Raw genomic sequence first — 15,443 nt, forward strand, 5'->3', positions numbered from 1 at the left:
GCTTCATTTAATGTCTTTTAGTTCTTTCCAAAGAGTCCATAAGGTGCATAATACCTCAAAAATAACCGATTTGTTTTTGTGAATATGGACATGGGAAAGGGGAGAGCACTCTGAAGAAAAACCTGCAGCTTTTTGACTCAAAAGAAAAAAAAAAAGAAGAGGGGAAGGAGCGAGGAAACCAAAAAGGAAAATATTTTGATGCAGTGTTGGATGAATCATTTTGACAACTTGCAATCGTTTCCTTTGTCAGCATTTCACTCCCTGAATGCACTGCCAAAAAAGGAATTCATTAGAAGAACAGTGGCGTTCACTAATTTGTTTGTTGCCTCTGGAGATGAATCCAGATGAGCTCTCATAAGGTATTTTATGTGATAGTCTCAAAGGGCTCTGTTATTATCCTTAGTCATTGAGAGCTCTTCACATTCAGGTTGGACAATGGCAGGAACCTGCCTGTGCTACCAACATTTGATCCATGTAAGATTGGGTTGAAACATGGATTTTTACAGTTTCTTGGACTGTGCAGACTCTTGTCCAACTCATTCATGACATGTTGCAGGATTGATTTCATTAGTGCAGCCTCTTGTATCCTAAAGCCAAAGTTATCCAAGGCAATTCAGTCTGGTCATGTGTTTTATCTCTCATTAACATCCCCCTAATCCATGTGAGAAGTCAAAGCTGGGATTTTCCAGAGATATTCCTTATAAAATTCATTAAACACTGGGTCTAGGTGCACTTTCCTCCCGCCTTCAGCCATCAAACTGGCCACAGGTTCTAATTTCCTCTTTGAGACTCCCTCTCTGGCTCATGGAAGGAGATCTGACATCTCCAGACGGTGATTCATCACCTCCCAAAATAGGCAGTAGAGGCAGGTGGGAGGAATCCACCTCTGCAGCTCCTTCCTTCTGTTCTTCCTGGAGACCAGAGGCCGTCTAGACAACCAGACACTGGCCCCGGCGCCCGCTTGGGAAGGTTGAGGGAGGTGAAATGAGTCCCACCCTTTGGGCACTAAATTTCTTCAGTACCTTTGAAGTCCTAATGAGAGCCCTAACAACCCAAACTCCTGGATCTACTCAGCTCCTGGTGCCACATTGCCGGATCCTGTGATTGGAGGCATCAAAGCTGAGGCTCCCAACAAAGCAAAGGTTTAGTTTGATCTTCCTCCTGTTGTGATCTTCCTTCTGCTGTTTTCAGTGGAAATGAATGTAGGATGTATGGGAATCCTGGATCATGATGGTGTCCCATTGCCTGGCACAGAAAAAGCATTATAAAAGGTGAGAAAAGTACCTCAGTTGTTAAAAGGTTACAGAAATATCCCTGTAAATCCACAAGATTGCTGATTCCTTCCAGTTGAAGCAGTTTTCCAGTTGAAGAGATTCCCTGACCCATCCCAAGGAAGGAACTACCTGTGGAAAGTGGGAAGCCTATTCAGACAGGAGGAGGAAAGCTCTTCCTTTTGTTATGCCAGAAGTCCAGTGCCCAAATAAAGGATTGGATTGGATTGGATTGGATTGGATTGGATTGGATTGGATTGGATTGGATTGGAGCAGCTTTGTGATATGCTGCAGAATGACTGATGTTCAGAGAGGCCAGGGTGAAGATTAGCACTTTCCCAATTAGCTTATCACATCTTGAAATGGTGATAAGGGAGTTTGGAGGCAAGGAAATAACTCTAATTCCATGTTATTGCCTTGATTTATTCTCCTCTTGCATAAAAGTGAGAGGATGGTCTGTTTCCAATGGGCAACCTTTGCAGATCAGAGGCGTCCTAATGAATATTTATACTTATTTGATTGCTCTTTTTTTTGTAAAAGCTTTCTTGTGGTTTCCTTCATTAAAGACTGATCCTGACTTACTTTGTTCTTCTCATATTTGATTGGGAACTTCTTTGATAGTGATTTGATAACTGATAGTGAATTGATAACTTCTTATCACATGAGAGTGTTGAGGGAGAGGAAGCTTTTCCAGTTCTGAATCGCAATAATTTTGGCAAGGAAAGACCTTTACTCTGTATTTCACCTCCAGTAAAATGTATCTGCCCAACCTCAGGTTCATTTCTTTGTTGTGCTCTTTCATCAGTTTAATCACAAAACACTTTAGTACTTTTTTTATTATTGATTTTATGTTGGTTTATGTTATGCTACTCATTTCTGGTTTCTTTTTTAATCTGCTCATTGTACAATTGTTGTGAATCAATGTTGTAAATATTGGCTTTTCACAATTATTCCGATAAATATTATATGCTTTCACTATATTCTTTTCTCTTAGCAAGTTACAGGCTTAGATAGGAATTCTGAATGGTAAGGATATGTCTCATCTGGAGAAGGCAAGATAACTCCAACAGGCAAGACAATGGGAGGATCAAGCTGTGGAAAACAGGCTATTATCAGCAGCAGGAAATGGAGAGCAAACTGTTACCAAAAAGCCGGTACCAGGATGTTGGCAAGAGGGAAAGATATGAAGCCCATCTGCTCTCTGAGGAAGTATAAGGGGCCTGGACTCTTATCAACAAGTGACCATCTGCAGCAGAAAGGAAACCAAACTCCAAAATAATACTGACCAGCTAGAATAACGATAACCAGCAAAAATTATGCTGACCAGCAGAAAATAACATGATCCAAGAAGGTGGAACCAGGGAGGGGACATGCTTGAATATGCATTAACCTCTCACAGCAAAGATGGGATAAAAAGGACACTCCTGAGATACCAGGTGTGTTCCTGGTAACCCACCAGGGCACCTGGCCGTTTTAACCCTTTGCTTTATTTCTTTTGTCTCCTAATTGTCTTTTGTTTATATTAAATTCTTTTTATAATTTATTAAGTGAATCTCGTTTTTAAGACAATGAAACAAAAATATCTCCCTTTGGTCTTTTTGAAAGCCTTAATCATACTCATAGAACCTCAAAAACGATGTTGAAGAACCAGCCAAGCACATTATGGGGCTTTTTTCTCCCATAATACCCTCTTCCAGCAGATTTTGAAGAGATATAAAAATATGTGTTTTGTCATCACATGTGTGCGGCAGACACGACATAAAAATAAAAAGACTGAGATGATTTTGTTCTGAATTTTAAAACACCCATTGAATTCAGGTAGGAGTCAAATATGGTGCAAATCATCTTAAAAGAACTTAAATTTACACCAACCAAAGATTGGATCTGCGTCATGGGATCCACATTGCCCCATGTCGAGAAGTTTCCAAGGCCAGGCTGAAAGGGGCTTAGAGCCACCTGGTCTAGTGGAAGCTGTCCCTCCCCACAGCAGGGTGTGGGACTGGATGGGCTTTAAGGTTCTTCCAATCCCAAACCATTCCATGATTCCTCAACTCTCCAGACCGCTCTGCCTTCTCTGTTTAATTAAGATTTCTAATGATTAGATTAGATTAGATTAGATTAGATTTGATTTGATTTGATTTGATTTGATTTGATTTGATTTAATTTGATTTGATTAGTTTTGTGCAATTAAGGAATGGGCATTTCAGTACTTTTGGTAAACACCTAAAAGCAAAGAGTAATATGTTGGTTCTCCGTTAATTTTAGTGGAAAAGGAGCAAAAGGTTTAAAGCCATTGAGTCATCCCAGGAGAAGTGAGGGTGTAATTTATGCATGTCCAAGGAGCAGGAGTGGAGTAATTAATCTTTGCTGACTCCAGCAGGTGGAATTCTGAATTAAGATTTCCTTTACGGCTTCCCTGCCAGCACATGGATGACAAACACTTCCAGGACATCACTGAAATCCTTCCTTCCTCTCTGTGGCCCCATGTGTCCCACCAAAAAGCTCCACTGTCTCCTAAAGCTACTAAAGAGAGTCTCCTAAAGAGACTTTGATGAGCTCCTTTCCGGAAACACTTCCCAGAACACCTTAGGGAAAATATTGTGGATTAAATCTCACAGTTTGGCACAGAGATAGCAAAGGTTTAATGAGGAAAAATAAAAGGAAAACAGGAATTGAGTGATAAGAGGATTAGTTCCCCAACACAACCAACCACCCTTTAAAGAAAGAGCAGAAATCAAAAGGATTTGGGGGCTTTTAATGTTCCAAGTGTCCTTTTTTGATGTGATCCCAGTGGTGGATCTTCTCTGATATGGTTTCCTGATGCTCCAGTGTTCTCACACCCAATCCTCCTCTCCCTCATGTTGAGGTTATTTTTAGCAGTAGAAGTGGAGCAGGACTTTCATTTTTCTACTTTAGCTTTTAAATCCTGCTTGTCACAACCCTCACAGCTGAAGTTCAGATCTGGCTGCTCCTGGGACAAGGAAGTCCAGTTGAAATCCTCACCCCTGGCCCACACATCCCTCATGGCTGAGCAGTTTCCCATGTTCTTGGCAGCCCTTCAGCTCTTCCCACAGCTCCCAAGTGCCCCAGTGTCTGGAAAGGCTGAGCCCCCAGCTCTAACCCAAAATGCCTCTCTCCTGGGAATGCAGCCAGGAGCATCAGGGATAAATTTCCTCACTATGCAGCCAGACATGTTTCTGGAGGTGAATTCTTGGTGAGAGGCACAAATGTCATGGGGTCAGGATGCAGCACTGAATCTTCTGGGCTGTCCAGACCCACATCCCAGGTCAGTCCCAGAGTCGATGGAAATCACTGTTGTGGGAAAACATAACGGGAGTCACTCATGGTGATGATGCAGCCTCTCTTCTCCTCCTCTTCTTTCTTCTCCTCCCCCTCCAAGCCACAGTGAGATTTAATTACAGGTTTAATTTTGTAAGGAAAATTGAAAACCTTTTTCTTACTTGCATACTCCAACAGGGCTCCCAAGGCACATCCTGAAGAAGGAGGTCACAAGGCAATCCATGATGGAACAAGCATTTCTAGTACTTTCCACCCTCCTGGGGCTCTGGAGGAGCCCCAAGGACTGAGCACTGCCCACACACAGCTGTGGTGGAACCCACCTGCTCTCCTCACCCTCCAGCTGAGTCTTGCAGGTTGCACTCTCAATATCCAGGGTCATCTTGCCATTCCACAGCTCCTGGGAATACTGCAGCATCCATGCCAGATCATCACTGGCCTTTGGAAGCTCATCTTGCAGCTCATTGTGCCTCCCCCAGACATCTCTGAGAGCACGATCCCCTTGCTGCTCAATGTCACCAGGTGATTCTTGCAAAGACGACACCTTCTGGTGGGGACATGAGATACCCTGCCTTTGCCTGTCTTTTTTCTCATCATTCCCACCTCTAAAAGAGAAAATTCTGCCTATTTTGAGAGCCCTAAGATGGAGCGTATCAGGGCATTTTTTAGGAAAACCAAATGTTTCCAAAATCAATAATCAATTATAAAATACTCCAGGAAATCTGAACATAGTCCTGTGCTGCCAGTCTGGGTTTGAGTTTTGTTTGGAGGATACCAATACTCGGCCCTAACTGTAACTAGTAATTAAGGTTTCCCATTGCTTCCCGTTATAAACTATATAATGAATTAGATGGTCTGGAAATTACACAAGTTTCTATGGGTACTGAATTACTGGTGAGTCATAATTCTACCCATTCATTGGATGCTTTGAACCCATGTCAGAAGCCAGAATTCCTGCTGAAGCAGTTTCAACAATTTTCTGAGACCTGTAACTAATACCACGATCTAATTTGTTGCAATTAGTTCTTTGCAATAATCAAAAGGATCTAATAGAAAATTGGCTGAGAGATAATTCTTCTTCCCTGCTCAGCTCTGGGAAGAGCTTCCCTAGACCGATGGAGCCAGTGTGAGGCAACTCTCTTTGATAAAGATGAAAGAAATTGTGGGTTCATGGAATGGTTTGGGTGGGAAAGGGCAGTAAAACTCATCCAGTCCCACCCCTGCCATGGGCAGGGACACCTCCTACTATCCCAGGTTGCTCCTGGATCCTACCTGGGCTAGGACACTTCCAGGGGTGGGGAAGCCACAGCTGCTCTGGGAAATCCATTCCAGGGCCTCATTACCCTCACAGGGAAGAATTTCTTCCTCAAATCCAATCTAAATCCACCCTCCTCCAATTTAAAATTATCACCCCTTGTCCTGTTGCCACAGGCCCTGCTAAAAAATTTGTCCCAATTTTTTATAAAAGCAACAAATGTGTACAAAACAAAACTTGGGATGTGACACATAGGATCCAGTACATCCCATCCATCCCACCTGTTCCTTCATGTTTTCCAGGTCACGTTGTCTCCTTTGGATCTCAAATCTCAGTTCTTTCATCTCTTGCTGGTGGGACTTCAGCTTCTTGAAGTGCCTCCACTTTTCCTCCTCAAGTTCTTGGAACTGTTAGTAAGGAAGGAGAGAGCTGGGAATTGATACTTGTGGTTTACATAGGAGCCTTAAGTCTCTTTACAAAGTGAATTAAAGTCAGGTTAGAAAAAAAGATTTTTGGTTCCTGAGACTGCCAGCAGAAAATGGAAATTCACTGGTCAACTCACCTACAATTCCCCATTCCCAGCACCTCCCACCACCGGTGTTCTTCCAGCTTTGAGACTCATGGATTTTTCCAGAATGAAAAATTAGATCCAGAAATCACTTATTGAAGACAGGAACCAAACCCCACCATTTTTGAACTGTTATTTCTGACAGTGGGAGGCTTAAGAAGCTGTCACCAGACTTACCCTGGCTCAGTACGGTGCTTCCAACTGGGATTTGCTTTCCAAGCTATACCCTCATTCCAGTGCTCCATGCCCCTGAGGATGCCCCCCAAGTCCAGGGCTTGGCTGTTGTCCATTTTCACAATGACAGAGGCACCACAGGGACTTCTCTCCAGCTCAGACTTTTTCTAGAAGCCGTGGTAAGTGGCCATAAGTCACCACTGCATCCCTATCCCTGGATTTCCCATCTCACATCCTAGCAGAAGTAACACTGCCATGGAGAATCTGATCTGAGCCACAGCCCAGGAGTTGAAACGGAGTTTGGTTTCTTTTTTTTCAGATCTCAAAATCTTCCTGATCTGGGATTCCCAAAAAGAGCCTGATTGTTAATATGGCCCAAATTCATATAGACAACAAGTGGATGGCAGGAAGACCTGCCATGAGGAACAGATGGACAGGAATATCCCTACCTGAGCAAAAATACATTTCAGGAACTCCATCTCCTGCTTTAGGGTTTCCACCTTTGCTTCTAACTCTGCCTTGGTCAGATGGACACAGTCCGTGTCCTAAAAGAATTTCCAGACATTTAGGAGTCAAAATTATGCCCACACAAGGATCTAGGGCAATTCTATTATATTTTTGGAGTAAGAAATTTTGTTTGAGAAACTCAGCTATCTCCTGACCAGCAACAGCTAAGGGGTTTCCAATAATATATCTAGTATTGAAGAGTTCTTGCTGAAAAACCGTGATAATTCAAGCACAAGGAGCAGAAAACCACCAGTTTGGAATGAAGTCTTCTCCTGGTGGCATGTTTTTCCACACCCCACACATGTCCAAGGACTTCTAAGATTCTCTGGACCTGCCCCTTGCCTTGCAAGGAGTAGATCAGAGGAAACCCCTTGGATCTCTGCACCCAAACCTTCCATTCATCCCAATTCCTTACCTTCTTCAGCAACATGAAGCTGCTCTCAGGGGTGGTGCATCTGTTCACTTCCTGCTCATATCTGGTGGGGAAGGGACCAGTGAAGGGGTCATTCCAAGACTGGAGACCTTGTTTGAGCAGGTATTTAGGGGACAGTGTGCTTTGGATCTCACCCTTTTGGATCTCAACCTTTTGGATCTTAGCTTTTGAATCTCAAACTTTTGGATCTCAGACTCTTGAATCTCAATGTTTTGGGTCTCATATTTTTGTATCTCAGCTTTTTGGGTCTCATCTTTTGGATCTCAGCTTTTCAGATCCCAGATACATGCATGTCACTCTTTTGGATCTCAGCTCCTTAAGTCTTAGCCGTTTGAATTGCAGCCTTTGTTAATATCAGTTTTTTGGAATTCTATTGATACAGCCCATGCCAAGAGTCCCATTAGTGCAACTGTTGGAGCTCCTGCCCTGAGGATAGGTTCTCTTCACTCATTGGCACCTGAACTCCTGCACAAACTTCTCTGTGTGGTTCAGCTCTGTCTCCACCTGGTCCTGGTCCCACCAGAGTGAGACCAGCCACTGCCACCAGCCACAGGCAAAGCTTCCCAAGATATTCCTGATGTCCCTCTGGGCTGTCAGCACCTGCTTCCACAGGACACCTCATTAGGCAGCCAACACCTTGTTCTGCTGCTCCAGAAATTGCATCTGCACTCAGAGAGCAAAGCCACCAGTTCAGGTGTGTGTTGGGATGACTCCTACTGGGACCACAGGAGTGTGGGGGACACAAGGAATCTGCTCTTCTGGGTAAGCAGTCCCCAGGCTAGTTGAACCAGATAAGAGAAAAAAAGGGGGTCAATGTGGCCTTCCTAAACCTACAATCAGCAGGGAGGTATCCCTAGCATGGAATGGGGTTGGAACTGGATGGTCCTTGGGGTCTATCTGTCGTGGTTTTAAACCAGTAACTAACAAAAAAATTACTCATTTCTTGCTGTGAGATATGGATTAGAACAAGAGCAAAACAGGCATAAAACTTAAAAGGAATAAAGAAAGTTTATTGACAAACTACAATAATAAGAACACCAGAATAAACTTCCAAAAAACCTTTTCATCCTCTATCTACCCACTATTCCCTTGTTCACATGACAACAGAGACAAAAACTTTGGAACTTTGGTGGTTAAAACAGTCCCAATTCCTGCTACAGTCTTTTCACCAGTCTTTATAGAGAAACAGAAGTTTCTTTCTGTTAATTTATGGAGTTTCTCACAAGAAAACTATTTTTGTTATGGTTTTCCATTGCCCTGATGTTAGCTGCCCAGAGCTGCTGTTATCAGAGCTCACTCCTCCCATTTCACATCACTCTGAGGTGTGTATGGGCCATGAGTCTAGGGATGGCATTTTAAGGATGAGTTATTCAAAACCAAAAGTCTTCATCTGTTTCTGTGAGCTTCACCAGAAAACAGTTTTTCTCATTGCCCCCCAAGGCTTCAAATTTTCGCTTCACTGTTTCCAGCACTTCACTATATCACAATCACTCTACTTCTTACTCAAAATTTTCACTTTGAACACTCTATTCCTCCCTATATACGGTCATGAATTAAAGGAGTTCTTTCAGGACTTTATTGTCCATCTCCATAGCTTTAACAGAAAAATATTTAATCTTAATTAAAGCATCTTAATTCTCTACCTTTCCTGAAGCTTCTTTTCTTTCCTGTCACTGGTAGTTTATAAAGTCTCTTTTCATGTTGATCACTCTCTTTTTCCTTTTCTGGATAAAAAAGATTAATCTGCAAGTCTCATCTGGGAAATGAAAAGTTTAAAATCTTGCCCAGGCTTTGTAGATGGCTCTGTGACCTATGCAGGTGCAGGAGCTGGAGCTGTCTGCGATACAAAATTCCTCATGGCTGCTCTGGAGAGTGTAGTCGCTGCCCCAGCCCGCTGCAGGTCCAGAGCCTCTCTCCTTCTTCACTCGGCAGTCTCTAGTAAATTTATTCACAGCAAAACCTGCAGCCAAGCCAGAGATCGGCCCTGCCCGGCCTGGCCAGAGCCTGGGGAAAACCTTCCGCAGGCCCCCCATCTCCCATCTGGGAGCCGCTGGGCCCAGCCCAGCCCCCACCTGGCCGCATGGCCTGGGCAGGGAACGGGAGGCCTGGAGCTCCGCCACCCTTCACAGCCAGGAAAAAAAGAGAACCCAAGTGCCCTGACTTTATATCTTAAGGTAGGGTTCACAAGTTGATCTCCCTTTTCAATGGTTAAAATTGCTGTCAATTCCCAGTAATGACCAATAATTGGTCAGGAGAAGAGACTCCTTTCAGTCCCCAGCAACTTCAACTTCCTTAGCTCTCACAACCACCTTGAAGGTAAAGTCACCTCATGACACTATCCCAACCCAAGCCATACATGGTGGGCTTTTTGGGGTGTCCTGCATGGGGCTAGGAGTTGAACTTGATGATCCTGATGGGTTCCTTCCAACTTGGCATAATAATTCCATGATCCCATGAATCCATGAATCCTAGAGGAAAGTGAGCTTGCTGCTTATCCCTTCTCCAAGGAAGCCCTGGACAGCACAATCTTTGTAGCAGCTACAGAAACACCAAACATTTAAATAAATCTGCATCAATGGGCTGAAAGTGGAAACCTTCATTCATGGATAGGAGACCATGGAAAAACATCTGGCTGCAGAATAAAGCCAACTGTGCCAAAGCCCCACTGGACACTTTGGAGGAACAGCTCCCTCCCACTATTAATAATGAAACCAGACACAGTTCATCAAAGTATTTAGGAGCATAAATCAGATTTAAAAAACCTAACAGGCTCTACCTGCATTCATGGCACTGGGGTCACACACATCAAAGCAAGCTCAAAGCTCATGAACTGCAGTGGAGAAGAGATACCAAAGTCTGGAATGCCAAAGTCTTTCTCTTTTGACAACTCTTACTTGTCAGCTTAAGAGGCAAATTGGCTGTGGAGGCTCTTCAGCAGCTCCCTCTCCTGCTTTCAGATCTGCTGGATTTCAGGGTTGACCTTCACATCCAGGGGCTGCAGGAGGTCCCTGTTGGCCTGCACCAGGCAAGCACATCCACATTTGCCAACTAAACCACTGGTGCCCCAGCATCCCTGACCTCCCCACAGCCCGGAACAAACCCATTTCCATCCCTTTGTGTTTTGGAGTCTCTGACCATGGCTCCAGGCTCCATAGCCTCTCCCAAACAATGCCAGGAAGGAGAAGCACTGCATCAGCCGAGGGTCAACCCACTAGAAGCAGAGGATGGTGAGAAGAATCTTCTCCCATGGGAAGCTCACCCAGCTGGCTCGTGCTGGAAGACATGATGGAGGAGAGGACAACCCAGAAGGACCCTTCTGCTCCAATACCTGTGCTCCTCCTTTATACACTCAGGAGAAGGGAAGGTGCGGGAAGGTGCGGGAAGGTGCGGGCAGGGAAGGTGCGGGGAGGTGCGGGGAGGTGCGGGGAGGTGCGGGGAGGTGCGGGGAGGGGAGGTGCGGGGAGGGGAGGTGCGGGGAGGGGAGGGGAGGTGCGGGGAGGGGAGGTGCGGGGAGGGGAGGTGCGGGGAGGTGCGGGGAGGGGAGGGGAGGGGAGGTGCGGGGAGGGGAGGGGAGGTGCGGGGAGGGGAGGTGCGGGGAGGGGAGGGGAGGTGCGGGGAGGGGAGGTGCGGGGAGGGGAGGGGAGGTGCGGGGAGGGGAGGTGCGGGGAGGGGAGGGGAGGTGCGGGGAGGGGAGGGGAGGGAAGGGAAGGGAAGGGAAGGGAAGGGAAGGGAAGGGAAGGGAAGGGAAGGGAAGGGAAGGGAAGGGAAGGGAAGGGAAGGGAAGGGAAGGGAAGGGAAGGGAAGGGAAGGGAAGGGAAGGGAAGGGAAGGGAAGGGAAGGGAAGGGAAGGGAAGGGGGCTCCAGGGAGACCTTAGAATCCCTTCCAGTGTCTAAAGGGGCTCCAGGAGAGCTGGAGAAGGCTTGGGACAAGGGATGGAGGAACTGGACAAGGGGGAATGGCTTCTGACTGCCAGAGGGTAGGGTTGGATGAGATATTGGGCAGGAATTTCTTCCTGTGAGGGTGATGAGGCCCTGGAATGGATTTCCCAGAGCAGCTGTAGCTGTTCCATTCCTGGAAGTATCCCAGGCCATGTTGGATGGGGCTTGGAGCACCCTGGAAGTTGAAAGGTGTCCCTGCCCATGGCAGAGATGGAGCTGGACGAATTTTAAGTTCCCTTCCAACCCAATCTATGACTCTGTGATTCTTGTTAAGTCTTTGGCTTTGATTGTGTAGAACACCTGGGGAAAAAAACTCACATGGAGAAGACAATAAAGAGCTTTGAAATTAGGAGGCTCTGTCCCATGGCTGTTAATTGGACATTGGTTAATCATTTAATTGAGAGCAGCGGTAAGTTGGCTGTGGTGGGCAGAGCATAAAGGAACCAGTAACCTGTATCCTGCAAAATTCCTTATTAATCCATCTGCTACTCCTTGTCACTCTTCTTTATATGGGAGCTTGTAATTAAAACCCTTGAGATAGCTCAAGGCAAATAAAATGGGATTTATTGGAGTGTCTTGACAGATGGAGAAGGCTGAGAAGTTTCACAGAGCTGCTGAGAGCCCAAGAGGTGGAGCCAAGATTCCATCTCCCTGCTTGTGGCTTCCTGCCAAAACAGAAAATGGTGAAGGTTTCATTTCAGATCAATCAGAAGAAATAATTTTCCTCTGCTACTCCACCAGATTAATCCTGAATTTTTTCAATAGGCTCAAGCCTTGATCAGTGTTTTTGTGACCATTAAACATTTAAGCATTTCCAATCACCAAGAAATGGGATAATATTTCCCCTCCTCATTTGTCTCCTTGGTTTTTCAGGGATTTTTTATTTTTTATTTTTTCAGTTCCTGGGCTCATCAACACAGTTTTCACCACCTTTCACAAGAAAGCTGATGAAAAACAAATCTGGTTACCAGGAACCTTGTTGGAATTCTGTTTCCAAGAGCAGCTGATGCAGAAAGTTTCCCTGTACCTCATTATTTGCAAATGTTCTGCTCTGGAACACTTTGCCCTCAGCCCAGCACGGGAGATAATTGATAGGATGAGGCAGCTGGAAAGACAAGCAGCTTAATTAGGGGTTCTTGACAGCACTATCAATTACACCCACACAGGGCAGCAATTGAAGTCTGGATGTTTCATTTAAACAGAGGCAGCGTCCATGGCATTCCCAGCTGGAAGAGCAGGATTGAAGCCCAGGGGAGGACACTTGGCCTGGAGCTGTTCTGACTCAGCTTCATTTTGTGCCTCCAGTTTGTCTCTCCTTGGGCTCTTTTGAATCCCCCTCCTGGTACTTCTGAGGTACCTCAAGGGCCTTGAGCAGGGTTCTCACAACACCTGCCTTGAAAATTTGGAGCTTTTCAAGCAAAGAAAGAGTTCAAATACAGTCTTTATTTCCTCCCTGTGGCCAAGGTCAACATGGTCATGGCTGGGTCCGGGTCGTCTTCCCAAATTGCAAAAGGTTGTGGATGGTTTCATTGAGTTTTCTTCCACTTTTCTAAGCCAAACTTCTGAATTTGGGTTTTCACAGCCCTGGATGTCACAAAAGGTTCATCCACCAGATCACCTTCTCTTCTGGCTCCCAACCCACTTGACCCCTGACAACCCCAAGTCCCCCAAAGGTACCTGAGGCCACCTGATGCCACCCTTGGGCTGTAGCTTACAGGGCCACAACATCAGCTCTTCCTCCCTCTCCCAGTTCCACCCCATCCCACACAAATTGCTGTAGAAGACAAAATATTTATGCCTCATTTGACAGTGAAAGGTCCCCAAATTTGAAGAACACCAGGTCTTCTCCACTTCTCCCACACAGCTAGTGGAACTCAGCTTACCTGTGTCAGAACAGTCACCTTTCTGCAGCTCCCTCACAGGATAGGAAGGGTTGGATGTGGCCTGTGTACCAGGGTAATCACAGCTCATTAATGCTCTTCTCATCACCAGGAATTTTGGAAAGAGGCCCAGCAATGATCCCCACAATTTTCATGGTGCTACAATACAGCCATGACTAATTTCATGGCTTTTTGCCAAAGTAAATCAGGAGGGAACATGTTGTTCTGGTCACATCTGTACAGCAAAGATGTAAAAACTGCACCAGTCAGACTGGGAGAACTGGGGCAAAGACCAGATCCACACTAGCACAGTGCAACATTTTCCTCCCACTAGATGGTGGTATCTAGTGCATTTGAGCCCCTAGCTGGGTTACTGGGGGTGCCAGAAGCATCCTGGAGAATCCTGGAGCACCCAAAGGAGGGCTGTGAGAATGGGGAGGGGTCTGGAGGACCCACACAAGAAGCAGCTGAGGATTTGCCCAGCTAGAGGAGTCTGAGGAAAGACTATTGGGAGCTGCAGCTTTGTCCTGAGGGGCAGCTCCAATCTCTGCTCTGGGCACCAGAGACACAGGGAATGGCTGGAGCTGTGTCAGGGACGTTTAGGTTGGACATCAGGAAAAGGTTGTTTCCTGGAAGGTGGTCAGACACTGAACAGACTCTCAAGGGAATAATCATGACCAAGAGGCTACCAGAGATCCAGGAACATTAGGACAATGCTCTCAGGAGATGGGATTTTGTAACTAGTGGGATTTTTTTAGTGGGATTTTAGTAGGATTAGGTGGGATTTGGGTCTATGCAGGGCCAGGAGTTGGACTCAAAGATCCTTGTTGATCCCTTCCAGCTCAGGATATTCCATAGCTCTGCGATTCCATGGGATCGACCAGTTCACACCTGGAAACACTCATGAACCTTCCAGGATGCCACAAGCAAGAGGTTGTTACAGCAGAGGGAGATAATATTTAGGACAGCATTTGGACAGCGAGGTCCTCAATCCATGGAAGAGGACGTTCCCCACGGACTCGTGCTCCGAGGCTGACTCAGCCTGGGATGTTCTGTAAAACACGTGTGAACCTCTGGCACAAAACCAGCAAATAGAGAGTCAACAACCAGCTCCAAAGAGAAGTGACCTTCTGCCAGCTCCACTCTTCTCCCTGTCCTCTCCCCATTCCTGAGATCCTGTTCATCCGCCAGCACTCCCAGAGACTCCTTCTCTGCCCGGGCACAGGGTGTCAGCAAACTCCTTCTCTCGGCATTCACAGGCTGGTGGTGATGGAAAACACAGCCGAGGGCCCCCTCTTTTGATCCTCTTCTTCTCATGCTTCAGCTCAACCCCTGAAGACCAAACCTCGAAATGTCTACAGCCTTATGGAGTCAATCTTGTGACATTTTCCATAAAAAAAACTTTGTGGGTAATCTCAAATTGACATTTGAAACAGAGGCTGGACTTGGATGATCCTTGTGGGTCCCATCCAGCTCAGATTATTCAATGATTCTGTTATTCTATGAACTTAGGGATGAGCCAATGAGGAGCCAGCAATGGACATGGTCAAGGAAACATCAACATTGCATCTTTTTTTGATGATTTCCAAACATTTTTCAATGTGCTTTGGCACTCGAAAGAAAATCATCTGCTTGATCACCCTAGCTCAAATCTGAATGGTCAAAAAAACTGAATCTCAGCCTTCATCTTAAATTTCTGTGGTGCAGAGACCTGAAAAATTGTGTTGTCTGAAAACCTGTAATTTGTGCTTGGTTTTAGACCTCTATGGTTCAAAACCCTGGAATTTAGCTTTGGTCTTAAATTTTTCTGGTCTAAACACCTTAAATTTGACCTTGATCTCAAACTTGTGGTCTGAAGACCTGAATTTTGGTGTTGGTCTTCTGCTTTTGTGGTCCCAAGATGTAAAACTTCATCTTGAACTTAAATTTGTGTGCAAAACCCAGAAATTTGTCTTGTTCTTAAATCCATGTGGTCCAAAGTCCTAAAATGTTCCAGATGCTCTCCTTGCAGGACCAGCAGGAGCCGGATCAGGAGCTTCTGGAGGAAAAAAACTACTATAAATATTTTAAAATATGGTATTTTTAGGCAACTCAAATGCCAGATGAGGTTTCCCCCTCC

The 15,443-nt window shown here is 45.5% G+C and overlaps 1 protein-coding gene and 1 long non-coding RNA gene across 2 annotated transcripts; both read right to left on the reverse strand.

Annotated features, from left to right (window-relative positions):
* Positions 1–4,170: 4,170 nt before the first annotated feature.
* LOC147647943 (keratin, type II cytoskeletal 73-like) lies at positions 4,171–9,863 on the reverse strand. Its single transcript, XM_086870413.1, has 6 exons — positions 9,832–9,863; positions 7,488–7,548; positions 7,015–7,110; positions 6,105–6,230; positions 4,892–5,115; positions 4,171–4,276 (listed from the first exon to the last, which is right to left on the reverse strand). Exons 1-6 carry the CDS (start codon positions 9,861–9,863, stop codon positions 4,171–4,173), a joined length of 645 nt encoding a protein of 214 aa, XP_086726539.1.
* A 2,123-nt stretch (positions 9,864–11,986) lies between these two features.
* Positions 11,987–13,395, reverse strand: LOC111940563 (uncharacterized). The gene is made up of 3 exons (XR_002869547.2): positions 13,328–13,395; positions 13,122–13,218; positions 11,987–12,109 (listed from the first exon to the last, which is right to left on the reverse strand). It is a non-coding gene; the product is annotated as an uncharacterized LOC111940563 (long non-coding RNA).
* Positions 13,396–15,443: the final 2,048 nt, after the last annotated feature.

This window comes from Cyanistes caeruleus, chromosome 32 (assembly GCF_971803275.1).
Source record: "Cyanistes caeruleus chromosome 32, bCyaCae1.hap1.1, whole genome shotgun sequence".
NCBI classification, from domain to species: Eukaryota; Metazoa; Chordata; class Aves; order Passeriformes; family Paridae; genus Cyanistes; species Cyanistes caeruleus.

Bases quoted from the DNA above. Each gene is read 5' to 3' on its own strand.
- LOC147647943 (XM_086870413.1), bottom strand. From the start codon at position 9,863: ATGTATGGCTTGGGTTGGGATAGTGTCATGAG. The intron at 7,549-9,831 runs GTGACTTTACCT...CTTCCCCACCAG, and splicing joins GGTTGGGATAGTGTCATGAG to ATATGAGCAGGAAGTGAACA. The intron at 6,231-7,014 runs GTAGGGATATTC...CCTTACTAACAG, and splicing joins TGAAATGTATTTTTGCTCAG to TTCCAAGAACTTGAGGAGGA.